The sequence below is a fragment of the Triticum dicoccoides genome, chromosome 6A (genome assembly GCF_002162155.2).
Source record: "Triticum dicoccoides isolate Atlit2015 ecotype Zavitan chromosome 6A, WEW_v2.0, whole genome shotgun sequence".
Classification (NCBI taxonomy): Eukaryota; Viridiplantae; Streptophyta; class Magnoliopsida; order Poales; family Poaceae; genus Triticum; species Triticum dicoccoides.
This window is the reverse complement of record NC_041390.1, coordinates 115,117,417-115,132,867: the sequence shown is the minus strand read 5'-3', so window position 1 is coordinate 115,132,867 and position 15,451 is coordinate 115,117,417. Positions and strand designations below refer to the sequence as shown.

Here is a 15,451-nt window from a genome sequence, read left to right as displayed (position 1 = left end):
CCCCCCCCCCCCACACACACACAAGGCTGGCGCACCAAGGGGGCTCCTTCCCTTTTGGTAGATGCCCTCTCCCTCCCCTCTAACTTATATATACTAGAGGATTTCCACCCTATGGATACACAAGTATTGGAGCCTCCTCTAGTTGATCTAGTGCACGTTCTAGTTGGTCCTAGTTGACTAATTAGAGCGAGCCTTAGCCATCACTAATCCTCATAATTGGAAGCCCCGTGTGGTTCTAATCTTCTCCCTCTAATTCTCCGGCGACGATTAGCTCTAGACGACGAAGCGCTGCCGGATCGTGAAGACCGTATGCTTGCAACCAAGTAGAGAGGACATACTTTCGGTCTTCCGTTTGAGGGATCGTTCGTGGACGATTCACGGGATCATCATCAACGTTCGAGGGACTTCAAATACGATCTACATCAACTCGTTTACTTCCGCTGCACTCCCGAAGTCGGTAATGATCGTTGATGACAACCCGTTATGTACCTTCATATTGTTTCTGGGTGATCGTAGGGCGAAATTTTTTGTTTTCTACTATGTTTCCCAACAAGATTTTCAAAACTAGATCGCATGTTAATAAGTTTCCACGAATTTTTTTCCACCAAAAAACTGGGAATAAAGAACTGAACCGAAAAGATCAAACCGAATAAAATGAAACCCAACTGTGTTTTTTTCTTTTCTTTTTCCTTGAAAGCGCAGCTATGCCTTTTTTTTCTTTTCAAAAAGCACAGTTGTACTTCTCACAGAAGCACAGGCGGCTGCATTTTTTCATTTTCAGAAAGCACGTCCATACATCTCGTGGAACCATAGGCTGTGTTTTTTTTTCTTTTTCGAGAAAGCATAGCTGTGCTTTTCTTTTTTCCGGAAAGCACAAAAAGAAATGTTTTTCTCACCAAAATGTAGGGAAAATCAAGCAAAAACCAAACCCCCCAAAAAATAAAACAAAAAACACATGCAGAAAGAAAAACAAAATCTCGAGGGTGCATCTTGCGTGCGACACATGGTGGTGGCTGGGCGCACCAAGTAGTGCGCTCCCAGCCCAGGAAAAGTGCCCGCTGGGTTCCCCCGAAGGCATCTCAAAGCAACAGAAGAGCAGCAAACTTGAGAAGTAGCATTTCAGTGTCGCACAAGAAGGGCTCCTTTGATTCAAAGGAATTCTATAGGATTTCTGGAGGATTGAAATCCTTAAGAATTTCTTCTATGTTGGTCTTTCGATTCATAGGATTGGATCCCATAGGAATTTTTTCTATGGAATCTTTTGTACTACATTTCATAGGAAATCTAACATCCACTCCAACCTCTTTTTACAATTCCTTCGCTTTTCCTGTGCCATCAAACACTCTATGCTAATCATGTAGGATTCATGTGTGCATGCCACTCCAACCCTATACTTTTCCTATTCCCACATTTTGAAAATCCTGTGAATCAAAGAGGGCCGAAATGTATGAGATAGTCCATGCCAAAAGGAATTTCAGAGGAAAAATCCTTCTATTGCCTCTTTTGGTTTAAAGGAATCTTGTAAGATTTTTAGAGGATAGGATTTTTGTAGGAAAAATTTCTATAAAGCCCTTTGGTTTATAGGAATAGATTCCTAATCCTATATAGGATAAGAGTCAATCCTTGACATTTCAAAGGGAAAAAAACATTAGCCTAGACTCAATGGAAAAAATCCTATCCTTGAATCAAGTGACATCTCTTTCCCTATAGGAAGTGAGATGCATGCCACCTCACTTCCTATGATTTTCCTATTCCTATGATATTCCTACCTTATAAATCAAAGAAGGCCTCAATGAAAAAAATCCTATCGTATGAATCAAGTGACATCTCTTTTCCTATAGGAAGTGAGATGCATGCCACCTCACTTTCTATAATTTTTCTATTCCTATGATATTCCTACCCTATAAACCAAAGAAGGCCTTATCATGTGGAGCCACTTGAACGACCAAAAAAAAAAGAACAAGATCACAACAGATTACTAGATACATTGATCACTGGATCTTCAATTCTTCAAGTTAGCAGTCAATATGAACATCAAAATCAATATCCAAACTGGAGCTTATGAAATTTACTCTAACAAATTAATATTTTGCAATAGTACCATATCAGGCCGAAGAAGAAAACAATTGCAACAAATGAGTGTACAACAACAGCGGAAGAAGAAGAACTAGTATATCTTCTACGGTCATTTGTATTCTTGGAAATTGACATGGCCGGTGGCTTGTGCGTGTTCCACAGCTTCCTGCAACGTTTAAGGGCTTTCAATATCCCTATAAAATAGGTTTCCCCACAGATTGATAGAAATATTGTGCGGTTAAGGCATTGAGAGTCTCACCTTTTGACCAATGACACCAATTTGGCACACGCCGCAGCGCAATGTAAAGTTTGTGGTGTCTGTGTAGCTCCTCTTCCTACAAATTGCATGCCCAACCAAAGTCAGTAACATTTCTACCAAAATATTATCTTGGTTTATAGTCAGCTGACAGATTACAGCTGCTTTCTGACAATCTCGAGACCAGATGGGTAAGCTAAAACGGCTACTCGTGATCATGCTGACAGATTTAAAAAAGGACGAAAGCTATTTAGCACCACATTAATTACAGAACAGGTCACGAGCATTTATTTTTAATTATTATCAGTGCAAATTTTACATCGTGTTACAACACCTTCCATATGCATTACTCATTAGAATGTTCAGTTCAATTGCTGACCATTGACCATTAGCCACAATCAATGTTTGAAGAGTTAAAAATATAAATGTTACATGCTGAAATAAGCATTATGGTTCGGAACACTTAAGTGATAATAGACAAATACATACCTATGTGCCTCCTTCGCTAAGTTCAGAGCAAGGCCTTCTACTGGACCAATTGAACGGTTCTGGTCAACAACGTAGATGGTTTGATCAAATTCTTCTGGTGCCCCTTCAGCTGGAGACGTCTGAATTTTTGTTGATAAAAACAGATAAAATTAGTTAATACCGCATTGTGTCGTTTTCAATCGTGTGAGTTGCTATCACAAAAACTTACTGCTAAAGCATCGTAATGCAACCCATCATAAATGAGCATTGCCCTCTCATTGTAGTTCTTCCCCTGTATCAGCGGATGTAAAGCTAAGAACTAGCAAAAGATTCTGAACAAACAGAAGTAAACATATAGAGCCACCGACCTGACCATACAGATCACATCGTGTTGTCTGGATGTCATATGCAGCAATTTCACGCCCATAATATTCTGACAGAATTGAAAGTTCTATGGCACCTTTACAACGAAAAAAAAAAGGTGAATTAGTGAACTAAGCAGCAGCACACACTGACATCTAATGAAAACCGCCATCAAAGAAAAACTTATATGAAAATTAGTGTTTATGCCTGTAACAGATGTAGAACAGATACACCTCCACTGACCAACTGGAGTGCGTCATGTTACAAGTGGTTGCTTTGCACCACAAGAACAAGAACATATGAAATATGAACTAATACTACTACCTCCATAACTAAATGACTGAACTGCAAAAACATCTTATATTTAGTTACGGGGGTAGTAGTATATTACTAATGGAGGCTTATAGTTTTATGGTAGAGATGCCTAACGAGGAATGCTGAGTTCTTGAGTCATGGCAATTTTCTTAGGATAAGGTCCCGATATTATGTTTTTCTCTTGGGGCAAAGAGGATGTCTAATGCAAATTCTGGGACATGATATGACTGCATCGCTACCAGTCTTCAAACAAAATTGTACATGAGCATTTCAAACTAAGTAGTTTCATCATCGATATTGCTGCACATGAATCATAGCACTGAAACTCACCTCCCCACTTATCAGGGTCCATAATCCAAGCACAATATGCTTCATTTGGTTTCCCAAGAAATGCTTCGTTGTACTTTTCAGGATCACTTGCAACCGCTGCTGCTATGACCTTCAAGCAAACGGGGAATAAAAAGTAGCAAAGTCAGCACTGTAAGTTTAGAAAGGTAAGCAAAAATGAGATGACACGTACAGTCCAACAATTTGTAAATAACAGTTTCTAGCTAAAAGGAACATCATGGTGTACAAAATAATGTTTTATTGCTTCATTTATCTGACCTACGCTAATGTAATCTTCAATCGTGTTAGTTTTTGTTCTCTACAGATAGATTGTACAGGCAGAACACGTCTAGGTTATTTACACACATGATTTGAAGGACAGAATATCGTGGAAGTATTTCAAGGACTTTGATGTTTTGAAGCTGCTGGTATGTGAATGATGCACAATTACTTCCGCATTGGAGGACTGAAGCTTATCATTCTAAAATCGTTTAGGGTACTTGATAAGCATGCTATGCTCTTTCTACTGTACATTAAATGTGTTGTGGTCTCAATTTTCTGTCAAAAACCAGTAGTGTGATGACTTGCAACTGCATTGATTGGAACAGCTTTTCTGGATGAGATGGTCTCATGCCGTTTTGACGACAATACCGAAATATCTTAAGAGTCATATATGAGTTGCTGGATGTTAATTGAACTGATATAAGATAAAATTCTTCTAGAACTTATATAATGACATATTTTGATCAACCGATGCGATAATGTTCAGTTGGCTCTGACAACACAGCAGTTGTGCCAAATTGCCAAACAGACATCAGAATCAATTACCTGTCTGAGCTCAGAAGCCTTATTTTTGTTATGCTCCATCACATAACTGCACCAAGAGAGGTGTTGAGAAGCACAGTCAGCGACGGCATCATCTGCGAAATCGTTTCCTTACTAGTGCAGCATATACAGGTGCAGAATCATACCCGACGGCATTGAAGAGGCAACTGTTGTCCGAAGGGATCACTCTCCTCACAACAACGCCATCCATTTCCACGCAGCCAGGAAACACGTCTGAATCACTGAAACGGTGAACAAAGATTCAGAACCGCGCTCAAATAGGACTGGTACTGCACACATCCCAATCGACATTTTCCACTTGGAATTAGACGTCAGATTGAAAAATAACGGAAAAATAACAGCGAATACATAGTAATACACATTACTACTGGAGACAGTGTGCATTTTCACTTGGAACAGGGAGAAGATGCCCAGGTTGACATCGTGACGTAACAACTAACGACAGCAGGTACCGCGGACGCGTGATCTGCTAATTCGAACCCCGCGTAATGGCGAGGTACCACGCCCGAACGGCACCTCCTACCGGCTCGGCGGCGCTATAACGAGGCAAACGAGACGGTACACCATAACCAGGCAATCCACCCACTCGCCAACTACCACCAAGAAACGGCCAATCGAACCAATCCCGCACTATCAGGTGGCATGGCAGGCAAGAGGCGTCAAGGGATTCGGGCGCTCGCGAGCTACGGCGAAGGAGAAGCAAGCAGGCGGAATCACGCGCGCGCGCGCACACACACACGCACACAAACCTCGCGAGGAGCGCTGGCGGGAGACGAACATGTACGTACCGGGAGGCAGGGCGAGGGATTCCGCTCAGGCGCGTGGCCGGGCGGCCTTCCGGTGAGGTGGTGGAGGAGGAGGAGGAGGAGTCGGCGGCGGCTGCGTCGGAATCGACGGAGAGCTCTGAATTGGGGGAGGGGTAAGAGAAGAGGAGCGCGGGGGATGGGGATGCAGGTGCAGGGGAGGGAGATGTATGAAAACGGGCGAGGGGCGGAATGGGAAAGAGAAAGAAGGCGACGGGAGGAAGCAAGGAACCTGATCTGGAGGGAGGGAGCGGGAGGCAAGTTGGGCGGATCTGGCACGCCTCTGCTTTCGGTTTTGGCTTTCGCTCCTGGGGCTTGGCTGCGGTGGCCGAGCAGAGCTCCCCGGTCCAGGTGTCCTGCCTGGCTCCAGGCGGCCTACTTTGCCTGAAATGTTATCGGCTGCAAGGCACTTCTTTTTGAGGAGAGAGAGAATCGGGTGCAAGGGACTTGAGAAACTGGCCCACCGGGAGAAAAACGTCATCCTCCAGCCATGCGTTTCGCTAATGGGGGAACTTCGTTTAGGAAGCGTGGCGAGCTTGATTAACCAACCAATTGCCACATGGAGTAGGTACCATACCCGTATCAGGTGACTGCAAAAGCCAGACAACGCTAGACTCTACAGATAGGATTGACACTCTTTGAGCAAGATTTTTCTTCTTCTTCTTCTTCTTCTTCTTCAGAACAGCTTCGAGCTCTCAATACGCGTTTGGTAGGCTGCATACAGCCCAATCAGACCCGAGCGAGATGAATTTGGGTCGTATGGTTCCGTGCAAGCAGGCCTGACTCGCATCGACACGAAACTTAAAGCAGCCCAGAGCCTGGTTCACTGGAAACGCTTGAATCGGCCGTTTCCAGCGAGCCATGCTAAGTCGGGCGCAAAAGGAAGACGCGGCGTAAAGCGCGGTGCAGGGAGGATCCAGTCGGAGATGGCAGGAGGGGGAATCGGCGAAGGCGGGATGGCGCGAAATATACCCTTACCACCCCTTTTACTCGCTCACCCATGGCAAGTCCTCCTCTGTTATTGGCACCGGCGGCGTCGACGAATCAGATATACGGCTGCGACGACGGCAGCGTCGATGGCGAGAGCAACACTCCCCGACAGCAGCAGCCGCTTCTCCCCTTCTTCTTTGACTCCGTCCGGCCATCCTCGTCTCGGCCATGCCTCCCCCAACCCCGAAACTGGTGAGCTACCCCTCCCCCCTTCTCTGTTAGGTCGTTTGGTAGGAGCATTTAGGGTCGATTGCACCATTGTTGACCACACCATGAATGTCGCTTAGGTTGTGGATGAACAGACGAAGCTTTTAGTTCAAGCAGCAGCGCTGATAGTTATGGTTCAGGCTTGGATCTTGTTGGTTCATAGGAAAGTTGTTCGTCGGAATGACAAACCTCTCATCTGGTATGGTTCGATGTTAATCCGAAATTAAGAGAGGATAGTGAATCTGAACTGCATCTACGATTGCAACGATACAAAGGCTCTGTGAATGCTTCGAATGAAAATAGCACCTTTCGCCAGGCTTGTCCAGACGTTCAGGAGCAGGGGGCTACTAGAAGATAGCATCTACACCACTATGGAAGAGCAAGTAGCCATGTTCCTCCATGTTGCTGATCATAACCAGAGGTTCAGGGTTGTACACAACACCTTCGGAAGATCAATGGAGACTAGACCTGGCCATGGGCAACCCGGCCGGCCCGGCCCGAAAAAGCCCGACCCGGCCCGGCCCGACGCTGCTCCCGGGCCGGGCTCGGGCCTAGATTTTGAGCCCGATGGCCTGGCCGGGCCGGGCCCGGGCCCGTCATTTTTGCCGTTATCTGAAGGGGCCCGGCCCGAGGCCCGAGACCCGACGGGCTTTTGCATGTTTGGGCCGGGCTTGGGCCCAAAAACTAGGCCCGATGGCCGGGCCGGGCCGGGCTCGGGCCCAGGTTTTTTGGCTCGGGCTTGGCTAGGCCCGGCCCGAAGCCCGGCCCGGTCCGAGGTTTGGCCAGGTATAATGGAGACCATCTCCAGATACTTCAAGCAAGTGTTGTATGCTGTTGGGGAGCTCAGAGGAGAGATGATCAGACCACCAACCGGTCGAACTCCTACCAAGATTCGCACTAGTCTAAGATGATATCCATACTTCAAGATGAGCACTTACAGTATGTAGTTCATGCCTTGATATGTTGTTATTGTTTTGTTGTGGCCATAACAACATCTTGTAATGCCATTCTAGGATTGCATTGGAGCAATGGATGATACTCATTTTACTGCCAGAGTGACGAGGTCACAAGCAACATCATATAGAGGAAGGAAGCACGACACAAATCAGAATGTGCAACTTTGATCTGAAGTTCACATATGTGTTGGCTTAGCCGTTTACAACCAAACAATGTGCTAACTAATTGTTCCTCCCATACATGAAACCTAATGCAGACAACTAAACTACATGCAGATGTTGATTTTTAGCATGTACTCCCTCCGTTCCAAATTACTTGTCGCAGAAATGGATGTATCTAGAACTAAAATACATCTAGATACATCTATATCTGTGACAAGTAATTTGGAACGGAGGGAATATTTACCAAACCAGACCGAACCGAGACAAGTATGTAAGATGCTCTAAAACAAAGATGTGAACCAAACGCATCCTCGGTATTTTGCCAAAGACAGAAAGAGTCTCCAAAAAGGAACATGCCTCCTAGCCAGCCCAAGAGCCACCATTGCACTACTGTTTGAATACAGGAACAGGTCCCATAAAAAAAATACAGGAACAGGATGGACAGAGCCCATTGCTTTTGCCCACCGCCGCCAGAGCAGGCAGCTGATGGCACCTTTATCCGGTTGTTTCTCTATTCCTTGTCCCTACCCCCAACAACTTGCCTGCAGCTTAGTATGCACGCACATGGATATGGCTGATACGAATAAACTGAAGATCTAATCCACATTTCGGCAATGGATATAACACCACCACGCAAGAAAAGGATAACTCAGCATCCATCATTTCGTCAAAATATTTAGTATGTTATGGTGTCCAAGCAAGATGCCCACAAGTTGCCACCGGAGCACAGTAGCAGTAGCATTCAAGTGGGCGGTGCCAGAGTTCACACACACACTAGTTTGACTTGGTCCATATAGATTTTCCGCAAAGTGAAACTTTACAAATTTTGATCAAGTTTAAATAAAAAACTATTTATATCTACAACACCAAATATATACAATACGAAAATACGTCTTGTGATGTATCTAATGATATGTATTTGGTATTCTAGATGTACATTATTTTTTCTATAAATTTGGTCAAAGTTAATAAAGTTTGACTTCTTAAAATATCTATATGCACTACATTATGAAACGGAGGGAGTACCTTCTTCCTGGTTTAAAAGGCCCACGCATATACCTAGATCAACGATTTGAGCAATGTTTATATATCACAAAAATATACCGTTAGCGACTTCACATGTGACATTTTTTTTAATGATATAGCTTTGGTAATATACAATTTGTATTACACTGGCCGAATTGCCGATCTAGGGATGCGTGTGGGTTTAAACCGGAAAGGAGGGAGTAACATGCTCACGGGCCTCTGATGGCATACTTCTCCAGCTCAGTTCAGGAACATGAATTCTTTTACCGGAAGGACAAGTTCTGGGCGTCCTTGTGTTGTTAACGAAGAAGCTCGAAGTTACACCACACGCATGAGCCCTGGCCCTGGCCACACATTTCGATCCCCAGCCAGGCGATTTGTAAGGCAGTTTAAGTACAATGCATTTGACTGGTTCAGCCTCAGGCTTTCTCCGTGAAAATGCTGCAAGAAGGCATCACGCCTGGGTGTATGAATGCATGGTGTGTATTTGTTCGGATGGAAACGGTGAATAAGATGGTATACTTTGTCTTATCTCCTAAATGATAAGGGGGAGTTGGTGAGGGGAAGAAGTTTGCGTATGAAGTTTAGTGTTTCTGTGCGCGCTATGGAAAGCTAATCTGCGAAATATGCTGCCGAGAGACCTCATCTCCTGTTAGATAAAGCAAACAGAAGTTCAGTCAGTCAATGTGCTTATGATTCCACAGGTATAATATGCTCGCTACTTAATACTCAATAGTAAAAGCCACAACAATTTCAACACAGTAACAAAATGGGTGACACGCTGGAATCTCGGAGGGAGTACTTTTTTTTGACATAATACGCTGATATCTACTCCCTCCGTTCCTAAATATTTGTCTTTCTAGAGATTTCAACAAGTGACTACATACGAAGCAAAATGAGTGAATCCACACTCTAAAATATGTCTATATACATCCGTATGTGGTAGTGCATTTAAAATCTCTAAAAAGACAAATATTTAGGAACGGGGGAGTACTTCATAAGCTGCCTTGTCGTAAAAGTAATTGATGAGACTTCCTTACCAGTTCGCATGAAAATCAGCCATTTTGCCAGTCAAGGTTAACAGTGACAACAAAGTGGATTTCTCTCTAAAAGCTGCATTTGAGAAGAATACAAAAACGAAAGATCAGCTAACCAAGATTCGAAAATCAATAATGACTGGCATGATAATAAAAAATTCTCATGGGAATCTAAAGCAGAGAATATGAAATATTTGATAGACTAAATAATATTAACTCTAAAGTACAAGTGGAAACATGTGAAAATCAAACCCCATATGAGGACATAATATTTAGTGGAATATAGGATTTACAAGGTCCTACTAGCCCTAACTGATGCTCATCAAGAAAGGAGAGTATGCACATAAGTCAAGTTTTGGAGCACAAGAATGTATGTCTTGCTACATAACAGAAGTATAGGCAAATGTGTCATTCAAACTTACTCTGTCAAAAAAACGATATTGTCATTCTTATTGCCTATACAGATATTGATCTCTATCCAGCAATCAACATGCTCAAAATCTAGTTTCTAGAAGAGTAGTGGCATGTACTCCCTCCATCCCAAAAATAAGTGTCTCAACTTGAAACAAGCAACGTTTGATAAGATTACTATGCATTTATGCGACGACTTCCTAATCCATACAATGACAAGAGCAACTCAATTGAAAATGGGTACACTCACCTCCAAATCACAAACTCATGAAAGGAACTTCTGATGCCACCGAACTCTGACCAGGTGGCTTTCTGGGTATGGTACCATTTCTTATCTTCCTTCTAATGGAATCAACTTCATGCCATAAGTTCTGGTTAGCGTAGATGTTGGACAGAAGCACACCAGCACCTCCTTTATAGGAGCAAACAGAATCAATCTTCTGGAGAACTAGTTCCCCAATCTCCAGTTCATTATTGACACTGCATGCACTCAGCAATGCTCCAAGAATTGCCAAGTTTGGCTCAAAAGGCATGCTATCAATAAGCTCATAAGCACGTGAAAGAAGTCCTGCCCTGCTGAAAAGATCCACCATGCAACCATAGTGCTTAATATCTGGGGTGACCTTGTACTCACTCGCCATGGAATTGAAGATTGATATCCCCTCATCCACCAGTCCAGCATGGCTACAAGCAGACAGAACCACGATGAAGGTGGTTGAGTCCGGCAGTACTCCCACCTCGCGCATGCTTAAAAACAAAGCAACCGCTTCTTTGCCATGTCCATGAGAAGCCAACCCTGAAATCATCGTTGTCCATGAAAGTAGGTCCTTCTCATGCATGAAATCAAACAGAGCACGAGCTGACTCTATGCTACCACACTTTCCATACATATCCATCAGTGCATTCGTCAGAATCAAATCGCCTCGCAACCCCACCTTCTCCACATAGCCGTGCAGCCCCTTAGCATACTCCAGGGAGCCAAGACTGGCATACGCAGAAGCAACCGACACCAACGTTGCTACATTAGGCCTTGTAACCTCCTCACCGCCTCTCATCTCCTTAAAGACCTCAGCAGCTCGAAGGTGCATTCCAGAGTCCACATAACCAGAGACCATGCCGGTCCATGCAACCACATCCCTCGCCTGCATTTCATCGAACACCCTGCCGGCGGAAACAGCCAAGCCACACCCGAAGTACATGTTCATCAGCGCCGTCTGCGTGAAGATGTGGGAGCTGTAACCAAGACGGACGCTCTTCCCGTGCAGGGACTGTCCCAGTGCCATGTCACTGCCGGAACAGGCATGGATCAAGAAGGGGAGGGTGTAGTTATCCGTGGGAACGCCCCGGCGGCGCATTTGTTCGAACAGGCGGAGGGTGAGGCCTGGAGGCGACGCGCGTATGAGCGAGTTGAAGGAGAAGGGCGAGAGGGAAGAGGCTGGAAGGTGGGAGAGGAGGAGGAGGGAGAATGTGAGGGAGAGGCGCGAGGAGGCGAGGATGAGGCGGGAGGCGACGAAGGGGTTGCCGGCGAGGCCGGAAACGAGGCAGTGGGAGAGGACGGGTAGGAGGGCGCAGAGGGACACCGGGGGAAGGAGGAGCGGGAGAAGGCGTCGGTGGCGTCGGAAGAGGGCGTTCGCCGCCGCCCATGCCGGAAGGGGAGGAGAAGACGACGGCGGGGCCATGTAAACGAGAGTCCGGAAGGCATATCCTTTTTACGTAATGTTGAGGGGAAAGCGTATATGCACACAAGAGAAAAAAATAGTACCATCCTGCCATCCCACCTTCCTCCTACTACTCGCCCTTCTCCTTCAACAGTTTAACTCATCAAGGTTATCACAAAGCGGTTCCAACTTTTCTCTCACCGACCGTTCTGCACAGGCGATCGTGAGGCGATCTTCTCTGCCTCCTTCCTTCGCCTATGTGGTTGCGGGTCCTCGGCCCCTTCGGCTACCGCTCCTGCGGCCCGAGGGGCCGGGGACCCCCTCCCCCCCCTCCCCGGCGACTTCGCTTCGACGACAAGATAGGATAGACTTAGTTTTTCTCGGAGGTGTTGCATTTGTGGTGGAATCAAAGCCACGCCGGAATAGAGATGGCTCTACTTCTTTCCCACCCTGGCGATGCCTCGATCAGCAACGCCCGGAAGCAGGTAGCCTTTGTCTTGTCGGATTTTTGGTTTTGACGATGTTAGGTTGTGGTGGATGGTGCTTGGCGTCTTCTTGGACGACATCGTCGGCTGGTCCAGAGTATGAGAGTGTCTTGGAGTGTGGTGTGTGAATGGCGGCTTGCAGCGGCGCTCTTCTTCTCCGATCACGTTGGATGAAGACGACATCATCAAGATCTGGCAGACTTGGGGATGATCCCCGACCGACATGCCACAAAGACTCGCTTCCCTCGTCACCGACAGACTGTTTAGTCGGTTCCCAATGCAGTGTGGTCTGCAATGAAATTATTCCATATCTGGATGTGGAGGCTACTGTAGGGGAACGTAGTAATTTCAAAAAAATTCCTATGTACACGCAAGATCTATCATGGTGATGCATAGCAACGAGAAGGGAAAAGTGTTGTCCACGTACCCTCGTAGACCATAAGCGGAGGCGTTATGACAACGCGATTGATGTAGTCGTGCGTCTTCACGATCCGACTGATCCTAGTACTGAAAGTACGGCACCTCCGCGATCCGCACACGTTCGGCTCGGTGACGTCCTACTAACTCTCGATCCAGCTGAGTGTCGAGGAAGAGCTTCGTCAGCACGACGGCGTGATAACGGTGATGATGAAGCTACCGGCGCAGGGCTTCGCCTAAGCACTACGACGATATGACTGAGGTGGATTATGATGGAGGGGGGCACCGCACACGGCTGAAAACAATCAACTTGTGTGTTCTAGGGTGCCCCATGCCCTCGTATATAAAGGAGCAAGGGGGAGGCCGGCCGACCCTAGGGCGTGCCAAAGAGGGGAGGTGTCCTCCTCCTAGTAGGAGTAGGACTCCCTTTTTCCTAGTCCAACTAGGAGGGGAAGGGGAAGGAAGGAAGGGAGAGGAAGAGGAGAAGGAAAGGGGGGGGCGCGCCCCCCTCCCTTGTCCAATTCGGACACCCTATAGGGAGGGGGCGTGGCTGCCCCTTGTGGGCTGCCTCCCCTCTTCCCTATGGCCCATGAAGGCCAAACTTTCCCGGTGGGGGGGGGGGTCCGGTAACCCTCCGGCACTCTGGTTTCCTCCGAAATCATCCGGAACACTTTCGGTGTCCGAATATAGCCGTCCAATATATCAATCTTTATGTCTCGACCATTTTGAGACTCCTCGTCATGTCCGTGATCATATCCGGGACTCCGAACTACCTTCGGTACATCAAAACACATAAACTCATAATACCGATCGTCACCGAACGTTAAGCGTGCAGACCCTACGAGTTCGAGAACTATGTAGACATGACCGAGACACGTCTCCGGTCAATAACCAATAGCGGAACCTGTATGTTCATATTGGCTCCCACATATTCTACGAAGATCTTTATCGGTCAAACCGCATAACGATATACGTTGTTCCCTTTGTCATCGGTATGTTACTTACCCGAGATTCGATCATCGGTATCTCAATACCTAGTTCAAACTCGTTACTGGCAAGTCTATTTACTCGTCCCGTAATGCATCATCCCGTAACTAGCTCATTAGTCACATTGGTTGCAAGGCTTATAGTGATGTGCATTACCGAGAGGGCCTAGAGATACCTCTCCGATACTCGGAGTGACAAATCCTAATCTCGATCTATGCCAACTCAACAAACACCATCGGAGACACCTGTAGAGCATCTTTATAGTCACCCAATTACGTTGTGACGTTTGATAGCACACTAAGTATTTCTCCGGTATTCGGGAGTTGCATGATCTCATAGTCATAGGAACATGTATAAGTTATGGAGAAAACAATAGCAGTAAACTAAACGATCATCGTGCTAAGCTAACGGATGGGTCAAGTCAATCACATCATTCTCTAATGATGTGATCCCGTTAATCAAATGACAACTCATGTCTATGGTTAGGAAACATAACCATCATTGATTCAACAAGCTAGTCAAGTAGAGGCATACTAGTGACACCCTGTTTGTCTATGTATTCACACATGTACTAAGCTTCCGGTTAATACAAGTCTAGCATGAATAATAAATATTTATCATGATATAAGGAAATATAAATAACAACTTTATTATTGCCTCTAGGGCATATTTCCTTCAGCTACTTGTGTTTTTCTCTGACAGCACCATGGTGACAGCGGTGATCAACGTCGGGTGATGATTAGGTTGGGCATATGGATCTCCTAAAGTTGTATTTTTTTTTTGAAGTCCTTTGTGCAAATCTCTAGGACACTAGGCACTCTGTTTGTCTCATGGCGTGACCACATATGTACTAATTATAATTTGTTTGTTTAATGGACAATGTGGTAATTCCTAGCAACAAAAACTCACCCAGGTTGTGCTGCATTTTTTGGATGGGCAATGGGAATTGGATTGGCCAAGATCAATTCTAGTACATCTTGGGAATTAGACTGTACAGGTACTTCGCGAATCATTGTCTGAATCTTGCAATATTCTAAGCGTCGTTGTGCTGGCTTGTCGGGGATCATGGAGATTCACAGGGATTTGGGGGAGGCGGAGAGGGAGAGGAAAAGGCAAGACCGCAGGAGAAGAAAGTGACTAGCTCATGTGAAGACTGAAGAGTGGGACTCTGGCATTTTTGTTTTCGGGAAGGAGCAGTGCTATGTGGACGACAAATATTTGGACGTTCTGTCGACGATGATTACATCCAGCGGCGGAATCTTGTCCAAAGCCGAACAACAGCCGCTGGATTCTTTAGTCGTGCACAAAATCGTCTAGAGTTTGTCGTGCATGGAGCAGTTCCGTTTGGGAAGAGGTGATGCGTGAGAATAGGATATGGACACCAAAACCAAAAGGTTTTCTGATGCCCCATGCTTCATCGGGAATAGAATAATCTTCTATGCTTACATACATGATTTATTTGCCTTACATACACGAGTTTTCTGCAATGCTATATCAATGGACCGGGCATATATACAAATGTAAAGATCACTCCACACAATATCTAGTAGAAGTGTGAGGGAAAAAAATCTGACCACAGGGGAGACATGGCCCCAGCTCACCCCCGGCCAGCTCTGTCTCTGCTTCAACTCACTCATCTTTCGCCTCAAACTCTTGCCCCC

At 45.7% G+C, this 15,451-nt stretch overlaps 2 protein-coding genes across 3 annotated transcripts; both read right to left on the bottom strand.

Moving 5' to 3' along the window:
- Positions 1 to 1,975: 1,975 nt before the first annotated feature.
- LOC119315422 (OVARIAN TUMOR DOMAIN-containing deubiquitinating enzyme 2-like) lies at positions 1,976 to 5,826 on the bottom strand. 2 transcript variants are annotated; one of them, XM_037590053.1, is made up of 9 exons: positions 5,687 to 5,826; positions 4,777 to 4,872; positions 4,634 to 4,679; positions 3,809 to 3,917; positions 3,169 to 3,260; positions 3,030 to 3,092; positions 2,822 to 2,940; positions 2,336 to 2,411; positions 1,976 to 2,242 (listed from the first exon to the last, which is right to left on the bottom strand). In XM_037590053.1, the coding sequence occupies exons 2-9, from the start codon at positions 4,839 to 4,841 to the stop codon at positions 2,186 to 2,188; spliced, it is 627 nt and encodes a 208-aa protein (XP_037445950.1). In that variant the 5' UTR covers positions 4,842 to 4,872; positions 5,687 to 5,826; the 3' UTR covers positions 1,976 to 2,185. The 2 variants fall into 2 exon arrangements, with proteins under 2 accessions (XP_037445950.1, XP_037445949.1); XM_037590052.1 differs by lacking the exon at positions 5,687 to 5,826 and adding an exon at positions 5,440 to 5,659.
- A 3,049-nt stretch (positions 5,827 to 8,875) lies between these two features.
- LOC119315421 (pentatricopeptide repeat-containing protein At4g21065-like) lies at positions 8,876 to 11,937 on the bottom strand. Its single transcript, XM_037590051.1, has 3 exons — positions 10,494 to 11,937; positions 9,836 to 9,908; positions 8,876 to 9,444 (listed from the first exon to the last, which is right to left on the bottom strand). The coding sequence occupies exon 1, from the start codon at positions 11,920 to 11,922 to the stop codon at positions 10,501 to 10,503; it is 1,422 nt and encodes a 473-aa protein (XP_037445948.1). The 5' UTR covers positions 11,923 to 11,937; the 3' UTR covers positions 8,876 to 9,444; positions 9,836 to 9,908; positions 10,494 to 10,500.
- Between the last annotated feature and the right edge of the window lie 3,514 nt (positions 11,938 to 15,451).